General features: G+C 42.7%; 2 protein-coding genes across 5 annotated transcripts in view; both read left to right on the top strand.

Moving 5' to 3' along the window:
• Nucleotides 1-1,159: 1,159 nt before the first annotated feature.
• acadl (acyl-CoA dehydrogenase long chain) lies at nt 1,160-4,687 on the top strand. The gene is made up of 11 exons (XM_044109912.1): nt 1,160-1,287; nt 1,731-1,910; nt 1,982-2,119; nt 2,221-2,385; nt 2,470-2,536; nt 2,598-2,762; nt 2,838-2,939; nt 3,023-3,136; nt 3,700-3,827; nt 3,910-3,996; nt 4,083-4,687. Exons 1-11 carry the CDS (start codon nt 1,196-1,198, stop codon nt 4,174-4,176), a joined length of 1,332 nt encoding a protein of 443 aa, XP_043965847.1. The 5' UTR covers nt 1,160-1,195; the 3' UTR covers nt 4,177-4,687.
• Nucleotides 4,688-5,102: 415 nt separating this feature from the next.
• Nucleotides 5,103-24,216, top strand: part of LOC122827220 (microtubule-associated protein tau-like) — a 50,428-nt gene continuing 31,314 nt past the window's right edge. For 2 of the 4 annotated variants that reach the window (XM_044109916.1, XM_044109913.1), the window contains exon 1: nt 5,103-5,436. The gene's annotated coding sequence lies outside the window, so the exon portion shown is untranslated. The remainder of the gene's footprint in view (nt 5,437-24,216) is intronic. The other 2 variants (XM_044109914.1, XM_044109917.1) reach the window with 2 other exon arrangements.

Consider the following 24,216-nt stretch of genomic DNA (forward strand, 5'->3'; position numbering starts at 1 on the left):
ACACTCAGGATAAACATTTGGCTCAGATTTTGTTTCATAACTTTAGATTTCAATAGAAAATATTTGATGTTGTTTGTAAATTTCAGGCTCCGTCAAGCTTCAGACCCCAAGTGGAAACTCACAATTTGCAGGTTTCATACAGGTAAACAACACTGTTGACTTTTTCACTCAAAATAATTCTGAATATATTTGATATTAACAATGGGATGAAAGCATCCTTCAGCCAGCTGGGAAGGTCCCTGCTGGGCCCCTGTACAGCATCAGCTGTTCTCCTAAAGCAGTGTGTGGGCTCCACCTTCCACACTGCCAAGACACAGACAGTAAGTTACAGAACTTGTCTGATTCAGAGTTCTATTGATTCTGCATGGTAAACCTGTGAATCTGAAGCTGCTGCTAGAAATATTCTGAGATTAATCTAAAGATTTCAGAGTTTTTTCTTGCAAATTTTGGACTTTTGGAACTCAGAAATGTCCACGTTTTCTCTTGAAACAAGGGCAAAAGTTCATCTTCCAGCCTGGAAATGATTTCACACAAATTTTATTTCATTTTGTTTTTATATCAAGAAATAATTTATCTTCTAATTGTCATGAAGTAGAATTTTTTTTTCATTCTCAGAATTTTTTTATATTTTACTTTCAGCTAAGGTTTAAATACGTACTAAGAGCACCTTTTGTCTCCAATTCATCCCTATTAAAGTTGAAAACAGCTGCCCCTTTGTGGTAATAAGATGAAGTAAATACAGTCTGAAAAGTTAAAAAAAATAAATTCAATGACACTTTAAACAATGTTGATATAAAATAAATCTATGTATAAATCTACATTATTTATTTTGATATTTGTCATTCATTTAGAAGTAGATATGTAGAATAATGATGCTTATTTAGTTATTACCACTAGATGGCAGCACGCAGTAAGAACCCGCCTGTTTATTTTATTAAAAGAAGAACCATAAGGAATACAGAAGGAAGAGAGGTCTCACTCTGTGCTTTTTTTGTGGACAAACGTAAAATCACGTGAAATGTTAGTTTACTTAATTTAATTTCACAATGAACTGCAAATATGTGTGTTAATTTGAGTAAAAAATTAAATAAAAAATTGAAAAAATCTCTGTCGCATTTATTGCATAAAGCGACCGAGTGATCAGTCTTTACACGAGCTAGACGATCTCTGCTCGTCTCCGTGTTTGTGTTCGAAGATGTTTCTGAAGAAGGTTGTCCAGTCGGGCATTTCTGGGTTTAGAAATGTCTCTGGACGGGGAGGACAGGTGTTGTCTGCAGCTGCTGCCAGGTGAAACACGTCACTTTCTTTCTCACTAACTACCAGGCATACCCAAAACAATGTATCTGCTCTGGGGAGAAAATCAGTTTTTCACGCAGAAATATACCTTGTGTTTTACTATTTGATGTCACACTGTGATAAAAGTGTAAAATTTTATATTTAATTCAGAGTTCGGCCATAAATAGGTCACAATGACCTTTGACACACTAAGTTCATAGTTAGCTGTGACGTCAGTTGATGTTATCAGTGCCTTAAAACTTTATTTGTAACGATACAAATGCAAAATACAGTGTTCTGAAGAAGTTTAAAACAAAGAGGTGGAAGGAAAATATAGAGATTTTTTTCTGCTTCAAAATGAAACTTTTTGACCCTTAAGCAAAAGTAGCAGTGGCAGCATCATGCTGTGGGGAAACGTTTTCTTTCAACCTGCTTCGTTCTGTGTGTCTGAACAGGAAGCAGCACTCTCAAGCTGAGCAGCAGGGCTCAGCGGTCACCTCCATCCGACCGGAGACGTCCACCGCCAAAACCCTGATGGACATCGGGACGCGGCGCATCTTCAACGAGGACCACGACATCTTCAGGCAAAGCGTCCGCCGCTTCTTCCAAGAGGAAGTGGTGCCGCACCACAAGGAGTAAGTGGCTGCAGGAACCTGATGTCATGAGAGAGGTTTTCCTCCCGTTGACTTCCTGTTTGTGCTCCCAGGTGGGAAAAGGCAGGAGAGGTGAGCAGGGAGTTGTGGGAGAAGGCTGGAGAGCAAGGCCTGCTGGGAGTGATGATCCCGGAGGAACACGGCGGCATCGGAGGGGACACGTTTTCTGCTGCTATCACCTGGGAGGAGCAGTGAGTCCACACTTTTTACTCTGGATGTATTGCAGTTAGAATTTTGAAAATGCTGAAATTTTGCTGAATGAGTGTTTTTTCTGGTAACCATCTTTCCTCAGAATGTACTGTAACTGTACCGGGCCGGGTTTCGCTTTGCACTCGGACATCGTCATGCCGTACATTGTAAACTACGGCAGCAAAGAACAGATCGAGCGCTTCATTCCCTCCATGACTGCTGGCAAATACATCGGCGCCATCGCCATGACGGAGCCAGGCGCAGGCAGGTGAGGACCCAGTCCTACTTCCTTTGTTTATGTCACAAATCAATCAGTGAGACGCGTTGTTAACCGGTCAGTTTCCCGCCGCAGCGACCTCCAGGGAGTACGTACGTACGCCAAGAAGGACGGCAGTGATTGGATCCTCAACGGGAACAAGGTAAAGCTGCTGCTGTTCCTCTGGATGGCGCTATCGGCTTCATTCGCTTCCTTCCTCTCAGGTGTTTATCACCAACGGCTGGATGGCGGACGTGGTGGTGGTCGTCACAGTGACCAACCGCGAGGCGAAAACGGCGGCCCATGGCATCAGTCTGTTTCTGGTGGAGAACGGTATGAAGGGCTTCCAGAAGGGCCGGAAACTGGAGAAGATCGGCCTGAAGGCGCAGGTAGAGCAGTTTTTACTTCATGTTTGAGAACATCTCAACGTCAGAACGCTGAATTGGACTGAATCTGTTTGAAAGGACACAGCGGAGCTGTTCTTTGAGGACGTGCGTCTTCCAGCCAGTGCTCTGCTGGGAGAACTCAACAAGGGTTTCTACTACCTGATGAATGAGCTGCCACAGGTCTGAACACACACCCATACAAACACACACACACACACACACACTCCTGAACCCTGACCCTCAGTGATGGCTTTTGCTGCCAGGAGCGTCTGTTGATTGCTGACATGGCCATATCCAGCTGTGAGTTTATGTTTGAGGAGACCAGGAACTACGTTCTGCAGAGGAAGGCCTTTGGGAAAACTGTCGCCCACCTCCAGGTCTGTTTAATTCATCTAACACACTCGAGCAGGGGGCGGGGCTTAGCAACCAGAAAGAATAACAATATTTTGGGGGCTTGTCTGGGATTTTCTTCTGTTTCTGCAAGGCAAATTTTGAGCAGGACCAGACTCTTTGATTACTATCTCAACTATAAGAGGTTGTGCTGCCCCTCCAGTTATACCCTGAACCAATCTTTTGTGGATATGTAAGATAATTATTTTTGCCCTGGTAAAGATTCCTAAAATCCTTTAAATTAAATAGTCTTTTATTGCATAATTCATGTATATTCAGACACAATGCCGTGCTGTCTAGCTAAGTTCCCTGGAACCTTGAAAGACAACTGGGCCCACAGCATTACAGATCTTCCACCGTACTTAACAGTGAGAATGAGATGATTCATCTAAAGCATATAGCTCCAGTTAAAGTGGATCAAACTATATGCTTACAGAAGAGGCCTTCAGTTTGGCTTGCCATGCAGATTTTATATACCTTCTTCCAAAGGTGCTTTATTTGCTTCAAATTCTTTAGTTCTTGCTAAAAACAAATCCTCTGTCATGTTCAGACTGTGCAGCACAAGCTGGCGGAGCTGAAGACGGAGATCTGCGTGGGTCGTGTTTTCATGGACAACTGCCTGCAGCTCCTCTCAGAGCGCCGCCTGGACCCCACCACCGCCTCCATGGCCAAGTTCTGGTGAGAAATCTGTGCTAGCAGACGGTTAGCAGCCAGCTAGCAGCCGTTGACCTACAGCTGACCGCCTGCCTGTCACCTGCAGGGCGTCAGAGCTCCAGAACAAGGTGGCCACCCAGTGCCTGCAGCTCCACGGAGGCTGGGGCTACATGTGGGAGTACCCCATCGCAAAGTAGGTGGAGTAGTTGTGGGTAGTGGGGACCTGAGTGATGTCTGCTTCAGCCTGACTGTGTGCGTGTGTGTGTGTGTGTGTTTCAGGGCGTTTGTGGACTCCAGGGTTCAGCCCATCTACGGAGGAACCAATGAGATCATGAAGGAGCTGATTGCACGTGGCATCATGACCCAGACATGAGACTGAAGGAATATTTGATGCTCCCTCAGCACCAAGAAAGTTAGGGATATAGTTTAAAGAAAGATACTATAGTTGTACTATTTCATATCTGGGTGACGTAATTTAAATAATTTCTAATAAAAGTCTGATGGTTTTAGATAAAGTCAAACTTTTAGATAGACTTCTGTTAACTGATTTGTTATTTGCTTTGTGTCTGATTTGTGCCAATCTGAAATAAATGTATGACGGTATCTGCATCTCGATTATATGTTCCAACTTGTTAGCCGGTTTGTTTTTTTGCAACATAGGTTGGACTCAAATTGAAGTGTCCTTCTGACAAACTTTGTCCCTCAGTTAAACTTGGTCTGAATTGCTTTCTAAAGTTGCAGCGTCTGCTCTCTGCCAGTAGGTGGCAGCAGTCCAGCGTCCCGACTGCAGCAGGAGAAATGAGTTTTCATTTGATTCCAGCGCGCCCGGATAAAGAGAAAACTGTTGCCTCTGGAGAATAAAATAAAAAAATACAAAAACTTTATGCCTCGAGTCATAAGTCAACAAATGAACTCGGTTTAAAATTCTCCTGGACTGGAGTATTTTTTTTTATACCTGCACGGTTTTTATGTTTTTCTTTTGTTTAAGTTTTTTTTCTTTGGGTGATTCTATTTACAGTTATTCCCTGACACTTTGCTGCTGATGCACAGAAATTTCCCCATTGTGGGAGAATAAAGGATATTTCTATCTATTCTGCATTTAAAAACACGTATTTGTTGTTTCTTTGTTTTGGGTTTTCTGAAAACTTGCATTTTTTGTCTCCAGTTCATCCTGGTGGTGAATTTATAGCCGGAGCTGCAGACTGAGAACATACCCGCCACGCCTCACCTGCAGGACACTGTAGCTCCTCTGTTCGCCCCCTCCTCCCTCCATCCTTGCTCCATCCTCCCCCTCCTCCCTCTTCTCTCCATCTTTCCTCAGCAACAGCCACACCCAGCTCTGCAGCCTGGGAGCTCGTCTCTGTTCGCAGCAAGCTCAAACAGTCTCATTCAGAGCTCTGCAGCACCCAATCTGCATGCATTGATGCATGCATCTGTTGCACGTCTGCTGCCAAGTGATGCTGCGCGAGTTTTAATCGGGATTCCCCTCACTGCGCACCTATTGGAGGCTTTACGGTAGCTGAATTTGCAAGAGGGCTGGCCCTGCGGGCCCCTCAGCGCTCTCATTGTGACTGCAGCTTCACTCTCTCTCACACACACAAGGGTATTAGTGTCGGAGCAGCTTAACCTGCAGGTAAGGCATGAACCGCATTGTTTTTGGTTTTTAATCGGAGCGAAGACATTTTTACTATCCTGCGGCTGTTGGGAGTTTGGCGCTTTGTAGCGCGTGGCTTTCTAGGAGATGGTAAAGTTTGTGAAGCAGCAGCGTGGAGTAATGTTGCTGCATTTGCGTCATGTGGAGCTATGTGGATCCATTATCAGATGTGATTTGTCAGTTTGCATCTCTAAGTCTGTTTTCTGTCTGACACGGAGTTTTAAAATCTTTGAACTGGTTGTGATTCGGTGCTGCCGCTGCTGCCTCTTTTGTTCTGGTCCACGCCTGCAAGGTGCTGAAAGCCGCCGGCCGGTGTTGGATCTCCCTGCAACATGCAACGTCCGCTGCAGCAAATCAATCCGCTTTCTGCCGGGAAGGGAAAGGGATTTATCAAGGATGGACGAAAATGGGTCCATCTTTGAGCTCATGATCTAGAAAGGTGCTGCCGGCGGCCATCTGCACTGGCCCTGCCCAGGAATCTTACCTGCAGGAGGCTGCATTGCTTGAACAGGGAGAAGGGATCGTCCGTCCAGTCTTGCCGTTTTTACTGTGGTTAGCAGAAGGATTTATGTGCCTTGACCCTTTCTGGTGCAGAATGAACGGAGAAAAACTTAGCTCTTCATGTCGCCATGGCGGAACATTGTGGTGGTGGTGGTATTATGCTGTGTTTTTAGCTATTCTTGCAGCAAAAGCTGGTTCTACATTGCGTTTGGTGCCGAATACACTTTAAAAAAAACTTTTATGTTTCCCAACAAAATATATATATAAAGGTTTGAAAACCATTTAGGATTTTCATATATATGTATTTTTTGAATGCAGTTGTAGTACCATCAAGACATGCGTGAATAAAAACTCCATTTGCAGTGTCCGCTTGCGTCAAGCTAACATTAGCATTACAGGGCCGCTAGCTGCTACAGAAAAATTGTAAAAATACATTAAAAGTAGTTTGTCAGAAATGCAAACGTGAAAAAGGAAAAATATCCGCTTCTAATCTATGTTTATGTACTGGCTAGCGTTAGCTCAACAGCACAGCTACCTGTGGGAGGAAGTTAGAAAAATTGCTATTTCATATACTGTGAAGACTTCAATTGAAAAGATATTTGCTGTAGCATAATTTCTGAGATTACACATTAAAAAAAAGGACTGGTGAAAGTGAATCTGCTCTTTTTGTTCATATGAAGCTAATTTTAACAGGCTAGCTCAGCTAGCTGCTACAGAAAATTGAAGAGGTGGTAGTTCCTAAAGGTAAATATCAGGAACTGGGAGTGAACTCTGTTTTGACTACTTTCCCCATGTAACAGAGATTAAATGTTTCTCAACCAAATGGAAGCTGACTAAGGTCATTAGCTCAGCAGGCTAGCTGTTCATCAAGTTTTAGCCACAGCCCTCTCATCACGCCAGATTGGGCTGAGTCTAATCGCTAGTGGGAGTAATTGAAATGACCCTAATCAGCAACAGCAGGTTGAGTCCACCTCCTACCTCCAGCGGTTTCTGTGTGGATGCTATTGACCCAAACATGTCGATGTGACGCCTCATGTCGACTGTGGAGCGGAACTGAGGTTACTGGACTTGCTGGTGGCCGGGTTTCGGTGCCGAAATGTTGTCGGTCTACTGCTGCTCTGCCTTTCTGAGGCTCTTTGGGCCTCAGGTGCCTAATGGGAGGTGGCAGAACTGTGCTTCAGGAGGAGATTAAGTCCTGACTGAGAGAGCAGTTTAATCCAATGTGGAGACGTCAGAGGAGCCAAACGGCACCCTGACCTGGATAACCCTCCACCTCCTTCGCCTGCTTAAAGGGGATCTAAAGTTCACATTTTGCTCATTTATATATTTCCGTTTGGGTTTCTACTGCTTATAAAAAAAACAAAAAACATCCAGTGGATTTGTAGGTTTTGGCAGTAACTTCATGCTTTTAGGTATCTGGAAAAATGAGCCATTTCCAAAACCTCCGGAATGTAAAGTCACACATTAGCAGGCGCTGATTTGTGATGCTGCCCGTTACCTAGCAACTGGAGTTTGGTCAGCTGCTTTTCTCGCTGTGTGTGCTGTACAACGGCTGCTGGAGAAGAAAAGCGTTTTGCTGTTGACTTAACCATCCAGAAACCACTCGCTGCATTCTTGTTGGTCGCGCGGGAGGCTCCACTTTTGCTCTTCAAAGATGTTCGGACGTACAATTTCTCATCTGTTTGCAGCCATTTTCAAGTGTAAATGTTGCGTTGGGGAGGGAGGGCGTGGCCAGCAGCAGCTTAAAGTGACAGGAGGTCTCATAACAGCTCAAATTAGCCGGAGGTGAGCAGACTGAAATCTCATTATCTAAGAACATTTTGTGTAAAGAAATGCGATGTACATGTTCTGCATATTCAGAACATGTTCAGGGATTCATAAAAGGTCATGTTTGAGATCCAAAGTTTGATCAGCATCTCTAAACATAACCATAAAAGTATGAATATTGGTAATAAAACCAGCTGATACGGTTAGCATTCCAAGGTGGGTAAAACCCTGAATGTGCCATGTCCTTATCTGGCACGAGGCTCCACCCTGTGACCTGCTGGCTTCCAGCACGACCTCTCTAATCAGTAATCCACACTCTGCCTGCACCATGGCTGACTGGTGGCCACTTTCCCCAAACCAGCCCTGACAGCCACCGTCACATTTCATTCCTCACGGATGATGACGCTGTCTGAGAGAAAGGACTCTCGTTCCTTCTCAATATTCTCCCATGCTTTCCCGATCTCGTTGGAGTTTTCTTAATTTTTTTATTTATTTATTTTTAATTCTTTTAGCCTCGTTAGGTAATCGGCGAGCTCCTGCAGCTGCTTGTACATGAGACGCTGCAGAACAGAGAACAAATCTCCTGAGAGTGGAAGGCCTGGCCTGGCTGGACTCCAGGAAGCTCCAAACGACGGCCGCGCTTCCTCAAAACTAGCTTTCTTGTTTTGGAGAAAAGCCCTCCATGTTCACGCCGAGCTATAACAGGAAGTTTATGTGTCTCCGTCGCTGCGAGGTAATTGCATATCATTCAGTTTTTACGCACTCTGTGGTTTCACAGCCCTAATTGAAGCAGAGAGATGCCAGCAACTGGCTGCTGACATCTGATGGCTAATGTGCTGCTGGCGCCTGCAGCTGTACATACACTTTGTCGCTTCCCCACCGCAAATTCCACTGTACTTTTAGGTCAGGGGAACATTTTCTGTATGTTTTGCTAATAGAAAACACCTTCAGTCCAAAGCTCCTGAGTAAAAATCCGTCTCGGCCAGATTAGTCCACTTGTGTGAAGCATGGAGGTGGTAGTGTCATGCTACGGGGGAGATTTTCCTCATAAAATGTGGAAGAAAACCTGTTGGAGGACAAAAAAGATCTAACTTTATTTAAAAATGAAACCTTTTCCTTCCACCTTGGAGTTATGTGGGACTTTGTGTTCTTTAAACTCATAAAACCCCAATAAAAACCATTGAATGTACGTGGTTAAATTCTGACATGAAGTGGAAAAGTTTCCTACGATGTACTTCATGTACAAGTCGGCTTTGAAGGGAGAGTTTATGGCTGAATTTCCATTTTTTTGGATCTTAACCAGTAAAAAAATGAAGCTAACGCGGCTCTGTTGCAGTATAAAACCATAACTATGGATGTTCCATAATAATAATATTCTGTATATAGTTTTAAAATAACCTAAACTGATGTGTTGTATGAGCCTTTGTTGCTTTCTTGTGCTATTTATTTTTCTTTTTTTTCCCCCCACAGCGCCATTCTTCATTTGTTTCCATGTTTTTCCATGTTGCCTGCGGTCTTGAAGATTCCTCCTGGGAGTCATAACTTTCCTCCCCTCAACATGTCCGTCAAACCCCGAGCTATTTTGGGCCTCTTGTGACCAACAGAGAGTGGGAAGAAACCGCCAACGAGCCGGGGCCGTTTCCTGCGTGGGACACGGCGTTAGCCTAGCGCTCAGTTATCGGCTGAGCTACGCAGGGTGATGGTTTCCAGATGTGAAAGCCAAACAGCTGGGTTGTTTTCCTCCTCGTCCTTTGACAAACAGTGCGTTGGCAGCTTCTTTGCTCCGACGCATAGAGCGGTGCGTCCTGGAGGACTCAATGAGGCTCTTTGTAGCAGTCCAGCTAGCAAAGAGCGACTAGCAGCTTTCTCGACGCCTTAGTGGGATCTCGGTGTGTGAGGAGAATCCCACAGGGATGCGGGGCTAAATAGTTTTTCATGGCTGGAAGCTTTAACATGTCCTGACTGTGTTAGCGTGCACAGTTGAGTGCATCTGGTGGTCAGGGTCGAATGTTAGGATGAATGGGATTCCCAGAATCATGGGAACGTCGGGCATAGCTCTGAGTGAAACATGGAAGCAGATGGAGGTGGATTGGCACTTGAAGACTTTTTACTGAGAACTCCTCTCATACTGAGGCTGGGTTTTAAATATAAAGGATGAAAAATATAGAATTTGGTTTGAAAGTAACCTAAAAACCACTTTCTGACCACAGATAGACCGACCTTCAGCTCATTGGTATTCTGATGGTTTTCTACATGTTTGAGATGCAAGGGTTAATCCTTTACTGTGTTAGTAACTTCTACAGGTTACTATGACAACACTTTTCCAGAATCTAATTTTGCAATGAGTTTATGGTGAATATTTCTGCTTTCGGATGGGAAATTGACAAAGAAAACCGTCAGACTTGTTTTCGTTTTGGGCACAGGCCAGTTGTGCCAGAATCTGATAAACAAACGGCTCGACCTGTTTCTTCTTAAAATGAAATAATAATTAACATTTTTTTTATTGTAATTTCTAGCAATAAATTGCAAATTAAAAAAAATTGCAAAGAATTTTGCAGTGTTTGCACTTATACGATGATAAATGTGACTTTTTATAATCAATAGCAGACTAGAACTTGACATCAAGTAAGGCAGAGGCAGAAGTGGAGATGTAAAATATACCGCCACCTGCAGGTGGGAGTTGGCATCACTTAACATAAATGTTATTGACCATTTTTATGGAAAATCTTCATTTGGCTCACAAAAAACATATGTTGAATTTCCACGAGCGTAACAAAACCGGGAGTATTGACTACTCTAATTTGGCGGTAAACAGATACAAACCACTTTGATTTGATTAAAAAAATAATAGTTAAGCACACAACTGTTACCATGAAGGTTCTATTTATGCGTACCTCTGGAGTCCAGAGTCTAAAGCCACATAAACAGCAGGATAGAGTAAAAAGTCTGCTCACATCTTTTTGCATTCAGTCTTAGTCTTCCTCCATATTGATCTCTATCAGGTAAAACCAATCAGTCTGGTTGTTTTCTTCTTGATCAGCTCTAACTGGTGATCAGCAGGTCTAACATCTCTGTTGGCAGTTGCCTGTACAAATGGCTGATCTCTCTATTTTTTCCCGTTCTTGTCGGACACCGTTTGCATTTTATTTTCAGGCGCCCCACTTGTGAAGTATGCGGTGGACTAATTAAAAGAGGAGACTGTTGGTCTTGTCCTCCTCTGCTCTGATTTAACAAGCCTCCTCCAACCCGAATGGACGGGCCATAATGAGTTGTCTGGAAGCACTGACGGTGTCCACGGCTTTATTGGGGCCATCGAGGGGCCCCCCTCACCATGGGAACCTCTGCCATGGAAACCAGCCCCTGAAAGGAATGACCCCTTCCAGTACCACTGTGTGGATCTCTGTGTAGCTAGAGACAAGCGTTCTTTTCTTTACAGTTTGATCTGGGGATACACAGAGTAAAACTAAACCTTTGACCTCTTGCAACATCAAATTCCTCTGATTGGTGCTTCTACGCTCGAAATCCTTCAGTGAGCAATCTCAGATGTTTGGCTTCTGGTCAAGATTATGATCAATGCCAAGCAAAAGTGAGAAATATAGTGAGTTTTCCGCCTCAGATCCCCTCGTTGAACCAGCCAGGATAAACCTGGGTAAGAAAAGCAGCTTCTGGTTTTTATTTTAGAGCAATAGGAGATGATTAGTCAAAGATTTCAAGCTTTAAACTTCGAATTTAAGAGCGTATTTAGCAGAGTAGCGGTAAACACTCAACACTTGAAAGTTTTTGCGCTTCTGCCATGCCCCCAACCTTCCTGAAAGTTTCCACATGACTCAATGTTTTGCTAGTTTTGCATGTGCATGAATGCGTTTTAATTCGATTACAGTTGGTCATTTTCCCGTGTCAGGCCGGAAAACCATTGAGACGTCTTCACGGTCGGCTGAGCTCAAGGCATGGGGGAACTGAAAGAAGCAGATTTACCTCGCTGCCGACACCCGCACCGCGTTGCAAGTCCAAACATTTCCGACGTGGAGTTCAAAGCCGAGATTGAGTTCGCCCTGATGTTATCTCGGAGTCTGTCCCGTCTGCAGCAGCTCTACGTCTGATTGACATCTTAGGCTTGTTTACCTGCTGATCTGGCTTTAAGTTACCATCCGGACTGAAGCAGGGCGGAATCACCGGAGTGAGGTTCAGTTCTCAGCTTCCTGTGGTTTCCAGTTATTGGTTCGAACCTTGAGCTCACCTGTACCCCCCCCGGAGGGAAGCAGTGAGGAGCCGAGGGCCGCCGGTGGATTTGCAAGGCCCCATTCAGATGCTAATCTGACGCCATCTGCTTCCTTAGCTCACAGGGCGGTTGATGTCGCAGCACTTCCCTCTGAACATGGATCATTAATGAAAGGAGCGTTCCTCTTCCATCCAGCCCAGAAGGCCCTCAGTAACAGGCCTGTTCTTCTGCTTGACCCTTCCATCACCAGTCAAAGGGCCCTCCACCAGAGGACTAAATCACTGCCAGGGTGGTTGGTCAAGGGTTGCTCCAAACTGCCGTCTGATTAAACGAAGCGGATGTGATTTACACAAAAGTTCTGACTTGTTGGAGTCTGGCTCCCACTCTAGTGGGAGTGGGAACTCTTCTCAGGCTTGTTTCCTGCCTGGCTGCACCTCAGCGAGTGTCTGTGTGGGTTTGCGGCTCCAGGATGACATAAGCGAGCAATTTCTGGCAACAACTGCTGGAACCCGGTTTGGTGTTTTGGTTCTAACCACCTGAATGAAGCCAAACGGTGGTTTTCATCAGTCAAAGGAGAGTACTACTGGAACTCTGTGGTTTTTATTCGCTAATTTTAGCCAGGAGTGAACCTAATGGCACTTTCCAATGTTCCCCAGCTGGTATTGATACTTTTTTTTTGTTTTTGTTTTATTAATTTGGGGAACGCCAGTGACTTCAGTATTCTATATAGTTTTCTATCCAGGTGCTGATGAAAAGTAACCAAAAGTTTAAGTCAGTTTAAGATCCGGCTTTACTTATTGGACGTTAATGACGTTATCGTGCATCCAAAGATAAAACAATACACACATGATGTTCAACTCCTATGAAGTGTTTATGTAAACTAGTTAGGCCTACAGATGGAAAGATCTGAAGATTAGGGGTGAAGAACATTTCTGATTAAAAAAAAAGACAGAGACCGCATGAAAAGGTGTTTATTTATTCATAGCCAGATGGGGTTTTTTTCTTCTGATTGTTCAGTAAAACCAGTTTAGACATAAATAAAGAGAAAGTGTAAATAACTACGACTGATGTGAGGTTTCTCTGCTTTGATGACAACGTCTCCCTGCGCTCCGTCAGTACAGAGCTGATATAAACAGGAAAGTCAGTCCTCTCTGATTCCCGCCGCTAACTGGTTTCAGGCCTGTGGTTCTCCAACCAGGAGGACTTCTTACCGGCGGTAGCTCGGGTTCTCCAGCTTTGCTGTTTTCCCGCGCTGTGTGGCATCCCCCGTCAACACACACATAAACCAGAGCCGGAGCCGTCCGAGAGACTCTTTAATCTGCCGCCACATGAAAACGCAGGACGCTGCGTCTGGTGGAGACTGCTCTGCATCATTCTGTCTGCATGTGTTTCTGCTTTGGCCGTCTGGTCTGGCTGTGTGAAGCAAAAGCGACAGACACGCAGCCAGTCAGACGGGTGTCGGTCTGGAGCAGCGGAGGGAACGCTGACGTGTGCGTCGACGGGGACGCCGCGGCGCAGGAACCCACCTGGCTCAGGCTGGGTCAGCGCTTTTCTGCCCATGAGTAATGAAGGACAGGCTGATGGGACAGAGTCTGATTTCAGGCTAAACTTTATTCACCGAAGATAACATAAAATAAATAATCAGTTTTTGATTCCAGTATAATACATGGAACAATATATATATATTTTTTTAGAAAAACCTAAGTTTTAAAGATGCTCATCACTGCCAGAATTTGGAGACAAATTCAGGAGCATTATCTCATTTAAATGAGATGATTCTAATCTCATCTATATGAATTCACAGCAGTAAAGGAAAAAGCATCGTGTTTTCACTCTAAAGTGGTGTTACAAATTGACATAACGTTTTTACAGACATCTTCAGAGTGAGATTATGCCGCTCCTGCAGTCGCCCAGGAAAATATCAATTTGTTTTAGGTGTGAAGGTTGCCAGAGTCACATTTCGCCCTTCCTTCTACGAAACCTTGTGAGGTAAAGATGCTTATCTCTAAAGAAAACATAGCTGCCTGTCTGCAGATTGGTAACAAGTCACATGCAAATACTTGAAAGCGTGTAGACAGATGAGATCAAAAATAGAACCTTGAGAGAGAAAACCTTGGCATTCTTGACTTAAAAGCTATCCAGTGGGCGTGGTGTGAGTTAGATTCCCAAAACTATAATCTCCTTGAAGTTTCTGGAGAAATGTAGGAAAAAGTCAAAAGTTCCTGTTACTTCTGCTTGACGTTAACATCAGCTTTATTCACGAAAACGTAATTAGCTTGGGTAGTTTCAGTGCTGCGAAACGAAGGAGTTCGTCGTCCTTCGCTGGTGTTTGTGGACGTTGTTTGTGTCTCCGATTTACAAAAGCGGGGCAAAAATGCAATTTGGTCAGGAAAAAAATGTGATTAAAATTTTTCCAAATTAACCCTCCCTAATATATAATTCCCTTGAACTTTAATCATTTCCAGAGAAAGTTTCCATTTTGGAATTTTTTCGCCCCTTCGCCGTTCTCCAGCTCTATTATCATTTATTTTTCCTCTTTTGAAGGCGATTCTTGGTTTGTTAAAATAAATGGCAAACTGTGTCATACTTGTTACTTTTTTCATTCGGTAGCAAAGAATATGAAATGAAAACAGACACTATCCACTGCAGCTTCGTTGTCGACTAATTACATTTCCGAATCCCCGCTTCCTACGCCGCACTTCGTCATCACCGTCCTTGGACTACTTTTGGTCGAACATTCGCTTATTGTCATGGAAACAAAGCGCTGCTGTTGCAGTGCACACCTGCAGCCCGCTCTGCACTCTGTGAACTATCTTTCTCCCTTCCTTACACGCACACATATCCATAAAATTTTCATATTCTCAAAGGAAGCGGCGAAGTGAGGCGGACGCTTTGAGAAGTTTCGGCTCGGATTGAGCCTCAGACCGAAAGCTTTCGGGTTCCAGAGCATAATCCTGCCAAATCTTTTTAGTTTCATGTTCTGCAGCGGGACATAAAGGCAGATCTGAGTTTACAGCAGGCCACAGCCGTAATCAGATAGACATGTCCTGAGCTGCAGCTGGCTCCAAGCATGGAAACGTCAAACTAAGTTACTGGTGACTGACCTCACCCTCCAGTCGCTCAAGCACAGGAAGTCATTACAGTCCAACCTGGACTTTTTGCTCAATGAGAGCGTCAATACATTTTGGAGTTTGGTGCAGCTTAGTGATATAAAGTCACACATTTGTAAGTAAGCAACATCCTGAAGAAACATATTTGTAAGACGGCGTATTAAAGCGCTTGCTAGTAGAAAAGTAAAAGTAAATTTGTGCCAAAAAAAAACAAAAAAACCCTGAAATTTTGAGATTAATCTCAGAATTTCCAAAAGAAAACTTGGAGATTTATCAGATTCAGTAGTTGAAGATTGTTGATTATTGACACTGCAAAATTTCCAACTTTTTTTATTCAGAACATTTAAGAGATTAATCTCAAAATTTCCAAATTTATTTTGGCAAATATTTTACTTTGGGAGCCCTGAAATTTCCTTCTTTGTTCAAAAAAGAAAAGAAAATTCACTTAATTGCAAGTTTGTTTTATGAAAATGTACTTCCTCACTTTTTCTTTTCTATCCATAATGGCCAAAATAGGCCGTTGGGTATTTCACAAGAGATTGTTTTTCAAGAGTAGTATTTGCGTTTGTGGTGCTATATATGCTGTGCCATCCGGTCACTGTCCTGCAGAACTATTTATCACCTAAAAATAAGTCACAAACAATCTTTTTTAAAATCACAATCTTAATTGTGATCACAATAATACGCGACAAAACTCTTAAGTCCATATCAGCCCCCCCTACTGGACGCTGCTTAACAACGCGGCCGTCCGTCCTCACCTCGTCCTGTTCTGTTGATAGATGTGAGGAGATTCTAATATGTCCGTCCTCTGAGGGATTCAGGATGTGTCCACCCCCCTCCTTTCTCCATCTAGCCCGCTCACGCTGACCACAATATTGTTGTATCACTTACAGTAATAGCCGGCACTCAGAGTACTCCAAGGTGAAAGCCTCGCTGAGAAGCTTCCTGTCCACACAGGAAATCTGGTCAAACGATGACCTCCTGTATTTGCCGTTTAAGAGGCTTTCTATGTGGTTGTGTTTCCCTGCAGATCTTTGTTAAAGGATGGCAGCGCTTGTCTTTTATCTTAATATGTCATGTCACGCAGTTCATTTGTAGAAAACCTTTTGTTTCTGTCGCACTAATTTAATGCCAGATGAAGATAACCTGAGCATGTTTTCATATGATCATTTTATGTATTGAAGTAATTGACTCTTAAACCTTGAAAAGTGCTTCTGCCACACTTTGTGCCATCAAGCCAGACATCGCAGTGGCAGAACTTTAACCCAGTTTTCTTTGTATCGTTTTAACTTGGCGACATTGTAGGATTTTTGGGAATGATCTTCCTGTAAAAACATAATCAAATAAATCACACCACTGCATTTCAGACCAGTTTGAAGCAGACCTGTCATGCTTTTAAATCCTTCCACCTTTTAATCGTTCAGCAGTGGTCTATATAAAGCTAAACTGTGACGCTTTGGTCTGAATTGCTGGTTCTTGAAGCTCGTTTTTGACCTCTGGTCTGACAGCCACTCGTTTTGACGCTGTCCCTTTAAATGCAAATGAGATGCCCAATCCTGTAGGTCATAGAGTTGTCCACTCCAACTCAGCCATTTTTGTTTGATAACAGAGATATAATAATTGTCTAATGGCGCAGAAGAATCACATCTGGATTATGTTTTCCCCAAGACAGCATAAGCAAAGCCAAACTGTTTATGTAATGTCATTCTGCCTCAAGAAGCCAACAGCTAGCACCCTGCGCTAACTTGCTAGCTGCTAGCAAGTCGATGGCCAAAACTGCATTTTGAATTTTCTCATGGTATTATTGTCTGATTATTAAAATGAGATTATCTGAAGCATAGAAGTGTTTAAAAAAAAAAAAAAAAAAAAGCATAAACAGAAGAAGTAAGGCAGATTATTTGCATTTAATAAGGCTTGAGAAAATGGGAGATTTAATTTAAAATATCACTAAAACGCTGGTTAAATAGACTGAAATGCTAACGAAGCTGTAAATATTGAAGATAGTCAGAGGTAAACAAGTCTGACCTGTAGCGTTGAGTTCAATACAAACATGGCTGTCGGCCATGCAAACACACCAGCAGCAGTAACGCATTATATAAAATGAGTTATGGTATAAGCTATAAAAATAATTATTGATTTTTGTAACTGGACACCTTATGTTTCAATATCCAACCTGTTATATGACACCGCCTACACAAAAAGGTGATAGGTGGTGAATTGGGGCGGAGCCAAAGCTTCCTGCCAGGTCGTTCAATCATGGCAATGTCAATGTCAAATTTATTTATATAGCACTTTAAAACAGGCATAGAACTGCACCAAAGTGCTGTACAAGAGTGACAACGCCACAAATAAATAAAAACAAAGTATCAAACACTAGTTCAATTAAATGCCAAGGAATAAAAATGAGTTTTAAGAAGCGATTTAAAATGATCCAGGCTGTGGGCAGATCTAATTTGGAGAGGTAGATTGTTCCATAGAGAAGGAGCAACAGCAGAAAAAGCCCGATCTCCTTTCCTCTTAAGTCGGGTTCGAGGAACTGTCAGTAAAAGCTGATTATTAGAACGTAGGGTTCTGGACACGGACTGAGATTTTAAAAGTTCCAGAAGATAAGGGGGAGCTAATCCATTTAAAGCTTTATAAGTTAATAAGAGAATCTTAAAATCTATTCGATAAAAAACAGGCAGCCAATGTAAAGAGGCCAGTATGGGCCTTGTATGGTCACGCTTCCTGGTTCCTGTAAGAAGCCGAGCCGCTGCGTTCTGGATCATTTGAAGTCGCTGCATCTGTGATTTATCCAGTCCTCTATATAATGAATTGCAATAATCCAAACGAGATGTGATGAAGGCATGGATAAGTCCTTCAAAGTCTTTTAAACAAAAATAATATTTAACTTTAGCTAAAATACGCAGGTGATAAAAACTTGATCTAACGACAGAGCTAACTTGTTTATCTAGCTTTAAACAACTATCAAAAGTAAAACCAAGATTCCTAGCAGAGGTCTGACAAAACCGAGCTAAAGAACCAAGAATCAGATCTGGATCTGTTGTGTGAAGACTCTGACCAAATAGTATAACTTGTGTTTTACTTTGATTGAGGTGAAGAAAGTTTTGTTCCATCCAAGATTTGACTTCTGTTAAACAATTGTTCAATAGTTGAAGAGATTCACTTTTGCCATTTTGTAGTTCGAGGGGCATATAAATCTGGACATCATCTGCAAAGCAATGAAATGAAACATTAAACCTATGGAAAATCTGACCAAGATGTAATAGATACAAAATAAACAAAATGGGACCTAAAATTGAGCCTTGGGGGACACCGTACTTTAAAGGTTTAGTCCCAGAACAACATTGGTCTAAATGAACTGAAAAAGTTCTGTTTTCTAAATGGCAGGGAAGGGAGCAGAGGGACGGAAAATCCCGTTGCACCAGGAGCCTCCTGAATTAAGTCCGTCAATTCAAGCGGGAGCCGGGTTGTTCCAGGCATACGGGGAACGGCGGATGATGCCATCAGTAGACATCTTTGCTTTTGAGTGCTGCTTTTTGATGCTGAAGAGAAAAAAAGGGAGCTGATTGTGTGGTCTGACCGTTATTTATACAGACCAGGGTCCACACCCATGCAGGAGAAGGATTAAAGTTTTTCAATGTTGTGCTGCACATGAGGAATAAACCCATTAGCAAAGGCCTTGAAGACCAAAGCCATGTGAAATAAATTCCTCAATTCGTCATGGAAACAGTATAGCTGAGCTGTTTATCAGTATCGTTTGTCACTTTAACTAGTTTTCTTATTGTAGTCTGAGTTGGTGCTTAATCTTTCAGACATTTCCCATGAAGCCTAAAATTTAATAATTGGGTTCAAAACAATAGGAAAATATGCATAATTGCCGTTTTCATGAAACATAAATGGTTGATGGTTTCCCTGCCAACAGAAATGTGACCTTTGGAAATAAACTGTGTTTGACGTAACATTGTGTTGCCACCCGAACCCGGCGTAGTCAATATGATTACACTGTATGGAACGAAAATGCAAAACATTCACTAATAATTGCGCACATGATGACCAATTAGAGTACAAAGTGGTTTTTATGCCATTGGGGGATGAACAAAAAGCTCTGGATGTTTGCCTCGCCGAGTCCTTGAGTTACATAAATGATCCTCTCAGAGATAAATGGGCGAAAACATACAGAGCGCTTGATTTGTAGCAGCTGAGGATCCGCTCTCCATAAAACATGGCTGACAAAACGCAAGTCGTTTATCGTGGGGGTGTTGCGTTCCATTTTCCCCCGCCATCAAACATCAAGCATCAACTTGTGCTCCCAATCGTCCTGCCACGACTCGCTGTGGAAGGATGGGGAGGAAAAGTTCTGACTTGATGGTTCTGGAGGCTTGAATGGCTGCTAGCTGCGTCTCAGAGAGGAGTATGTTTATTGTTTACCGGTGTTGACGCTCCACTGCGTGTTGGCATGTCGTGCCGTTGACCTCTCATGCCAGGATGTGGGCTTTTCCTGATGTATTTTGTCAAGCTAGCGTTGTGCAGCGTGTTGATTTCCATCCTCCCTCCCTCTCTGCTGTCTCTGATGGACTCCAGAAACTCCCGCTCTTCCCTCTGCAATGTGTATCTCTCCTCCAAACGGTGTCATTTGATTCAGAAAAAACCCCATTTCCAGCTAATATTCAGCTCAGTTCGATTCGATTAATCTTGATGTCTGTTCTGGTCCTCTGTAGCGGATTTAGGATCTGACCCCTGCTGGCCGGATCTTAGTGCTTCCTGTGAAGGTGCTAATTTAAAACAGATGGGATGTGGAAGCATAGTTCAGATTAGCCAATAATAGGAAGGGATTTAAAATCAGGGACGTTGTCATTGGTGCAAATTACCTTTTCTCACAGGTAGCCTCACCTTTTAGTATGTTTTTTTTGTTTTGTTTTTTTTTTTTACTGCATTTTCCCTAAGAATTTAACTAGATTTATAGGTACTGTAAATTGCTTTAGTGGTTTAGCATACCTAGTTTACTCTAAAAGGGTTTCACATTTATGTGAAAAGAGAGATTTGGGACTCCACTCCAAACTTTGACCAGTCTGGAATTTTCTCTGGCCTTTTATGCAAGAGCGTTTAAAAGCAAAAACAATAATTCGGTGATTTTTAACCATAGCAAATAGTTTGGAAACTACTGATTTAGAAAAAAAAAGCAATATATATTACATATTTGTAATTTTAAAGTGTATAGTTATATTCTCAACCTTTTTTAAAGAATATTTTGTCATTCTGTTGGGAAAACTATTTATCAACTCGGATTCCATTTTGAAATCACATTTTTCAGAAAGCTATTTTCCCCAGTTATAAATGCTTTTTTTTTTCCCCCCCGACTTTTTGTAATATTCAAGTGAACGTCATGTCCAAATGTGTTCACTTTTTCAAATTACTGGACCTTTATTAACTCATAATTGTCACTTCTGAGCTTTCAGGGAGTGTGAACTAATTTCAGAATTCCGATTTTTAGATTTTTTTTTTTTATTATAAGGAGTTCATTTCAAACCTTAGAGAAATAAACAACATAAGTGCCTAAAGAAATCTCTGGATAATAATGTCTATCAAAGATTTTTAGGTTTACTTGTAATGTTTCCATGTCTCGTACAGTAGCCTGTGTTTCAGTTCAGAGCTGGTTGTAGGGACGACTTCAAAGCACCAGGCTACACCCTGTGGTTAGCGTAAAGTCAGACACGCCGCCCGCCAGACTACTAATATATATACAACACTCTGTAAATCTAAGAGTGGCACACGCCCTCCCACGTGCGCACTCCTATTGAAGTTCATCATCCAGTCACTGCATCCGTCCGTCATACTGCATATTCTGAACCCCTTCACTTCTCTTTTTTTTTCTCCTCAAAACTATTTTAAACAGGCCTCTCAGGCATATTTCACATATGAGGGACTTCCTGTGTGAGGGAGAGACACAGCGGTCCAAAAGTAGCAGGCCGTCTTTTGAAGGATCAGACATGCATGTGTTTGACTGATGAGACGATATGAACACCCAGAAGGACGTGAGGAAAAATAACTTCCAATCCTTACCATTGGCTATTTTGTCCATTTAGACATTTCAGCCAATTGGTCACGATTTAGATTTTCGCCAGCTGGTCTTTCTCATTGTGTGATGCTCGCCTTTGACTAATGGACCGCCCGTTATTTGCTCTCAGCAGTAATTGCAAACTAAAAAAGCAGCGCTTTCATAAACCACTTAGTCTTTTATTTATTTTTTTATTTTTTTAACGCTCTTGGGAGCTTTTCACAAAGTGTGTTGCGGTCGTCCCCCTTGAGCAATAATGAATAGCACGGCTGTCTTTGTGCCTTTCACAGATAATTGCGACAACATAATGAAATCAACTGTTTCTTTTTGAATATTAGTTCCTCCTCAAAAGAACCCCTATATGATTGGTAAAATGAATAAAACAATATTTCTTAGATGACAGTGTTATCATCTGCATAAAATTGATAATAGCACTGTTATTCTAAATCAGATTAGCTCAGAAGTGGAGTTTAAACGAAGAGTAAAGGGTGCCAAGGACTCACACCTGAGGTACTCCACAAGTCAACTTAGTTGTTGATGACGGTAGTTTCCGTGGTTTTGAGGGTTTTCAGTTTTAAATGTAGTTTCAACTTCCCTTCCCTGACACTATGTCTTCTGCAAATAACACTTCTGAATAAGTTGGAGGGTTGAAAAAACAATCATCGCATTTTGACTAATAAATGCTAAAATATAAAATGAAACTGTTGATTTTAAGATTGGTACTTAGCAAGTGGGTCACAAAGCAAACCCTTCATGTGAGCAGTCTTTCAAAATAAATGCTTTTTTTGTTGTTGTTTAGCTCATTCTTTCGTTTTTAGCATCTAGCAACATGATAGTTTTGCCTAAGATGTCTATTTATATTTGAAAAGCTATTTAACTTCACCAAAGCCATTGGAGATATTTGGTTACTCTAGCTGTGACTAGGATTTTTTAAACTTTTTGTGATGAATTCCAGCAAAATCAAACGGTTTCGGGTCATTTGTAGTACGTCTAAAATTTGGTCCTAAACACTCCTAACGTTGAGTAACAAATATGAGGAAATATGAGGGAAAATCTTATTTGTTGGTTAATAATAAATGCTTTGGCCATGGATTAAATAGATTTTGAGTGAAAAAGCGTGACCTTCCTGTACTTTGATGAAAGAAATAACTGATGAGAATATTTGCCTCCTGTGTGGCCTGAGGATTTTTGCAGCTTTGAACAACGCAGTGCAGATCTGGTCAATTCAATCTCTCGAGTCTAAATTAAATCTAGCTTGTTTTAAACAAGCGACCAATCAGATGAAGGTATTTTTTCCCATCCATTTCTGACCAGAACAACTAGCAATAGATTTTGTGCTGCTGTCCTGTTTAAACGCATCGATCCAGTCCCCGTTCTGCCTGCCAGTGCTGGAGATTACAAGCTTCCAGTCTGAGTGACGGCATTAGTACAGGGCCAACTTTCAGCCTTACAGTCAAACACTCTGCAGGGATGCTAACATCTGCTGCTAGAGAACACCACATGACATTAAAGTTTGTCTCAATTACGTCTAACTCGGACGTAAAGCAGGTTAAAATGCAATGAACTCCATTGAACCCACTTTCTAAGCTCGTTAAATGAAATACTGTTGTACCAGAGCACACTCCTTTTGGTCATGACTATACCCAATCATCCAGTTTTATAAGTCACCTGGTGGTTAGACCAAGTAACCCACTGTGTTTTTCTACTCTGCCTGGAAATTTAAGGAGTTTAAGTGTTTTCAGGCTTAGCAAACTGTGGAAAAGGAACTCAAGCATGTTTGTTTTTCCATCCATACATCATCCATCCAATGGTTTGTCCGTCTGTCTATCCATCCATTCATCCACCCACCCAACCAATGGCTTATCTATCCATTCATCCATCCATCTATCCATTTCCCACTGTTTGTGGTATTAGCAGGTATTTAACCTCTGACCTCTGTGAACAGGACAGGGAGTGGTGTAGATGTGGTTGTTACTTTGACTTGAAGGATTCGTTTTAGTCTCTGTGGTTTCTGTCCGGCTCAGTGAAGATCGTCTGGCGCTAAAGCTGCATTTTCCCACGGCCTGAGTCATGGTTTCTCAGGTGAGGTTTGGTGACGGCTGGACAGGCTTTGTTTCGTCTCCACAGCAGTCCTCCATCCTGCCTGAATACAGAATGAGGTGGAGCATTAGTCAGCACCTTTCTGTGTTCCTGTAGAGCAGTTGTAATGCGTTGCCCTTCACGGAGCGACGCTTGAATTTCAGCCTCTACAGCACTCTCCAGTAAGACTTCTGGACATTTCTATTGATTGGTTGTTCGGAGTACTTAGGCTGTGGGATCAGACGCAGAAAATGTTCTGATGTGCAGGAAAAATGAGCCGGCCCAAATCTGGATGACGGGGTCATCATACGTAGATGTCAGGGGATGATCCAGTCAGCTAATCCAGATCACAGAGGGTTGGGGTCCAGCCAGGGCCAGACTTTCCTCTCCAACTCATCCCCAGCACATCAGCAGCTGGCCTTGACCTACAGGTCTGCTCTGTTTGTTGACAGTCCTGTTATGTTCTGGCAGATTGGCATTAGCACTGCCAGCATCTGCTGGTTGGAGATTAGATGTTAGCTGCCACGGTTTACTTTCCGTCTGGTCTTGATGTCTAATCGGCAGAGACGGGCAGCGGCCCAGAAGATGGCAGGACAGAAACCAGATTTTCTGTTTCTCTCAATACCTTCACATTTAGTCTCCCTTTTTGAAAAAGGTGGCATCTGACTTGCTGAAACTGGTGCGTTCTTTAACCTCAATGCTGACAGCTTGATTATAGCCTCTCACCAGTGGCTGTTTCTGACAAGCTAATAGAGGATATGAAGCAGCAGGTCGGCCATTTTCTCGCTCTTCCTCTAATTTTGAGGTGCCTTTGGAGACCGTAGGACTGCCTCCTTTCTGATTCAGTCTCACGTCAACCTCAGTGGTCTCTTGGTGACGGATGATGAAGTGCAGAGTGCCTCTCAATCTTCATTCTTAACCTCATAGGTTTGATTTGGTGGAACAGGCTGCCAGTGAAGGCAGCTAGTGAATAGAAAAAGCTAAAGCAAAATGTTGCCTGTTTGAGTCCTCAACAGAAAATATTT

The sequence above is a fragment of the Gambusia affinis genome, linkage group LG24, assembly GCF_019740435.1.
Source record: "Gambusia affinis linkage group LG24, SWU_Gaff_1.0, whole genome shotgun sequence".
Lineage (NCBI taxonomy): Eukaryota > Metazoa > Chordata > Actinopteri > Cyprinodontiformes > Poeciliidae > Gambusia > Gambusia affinis.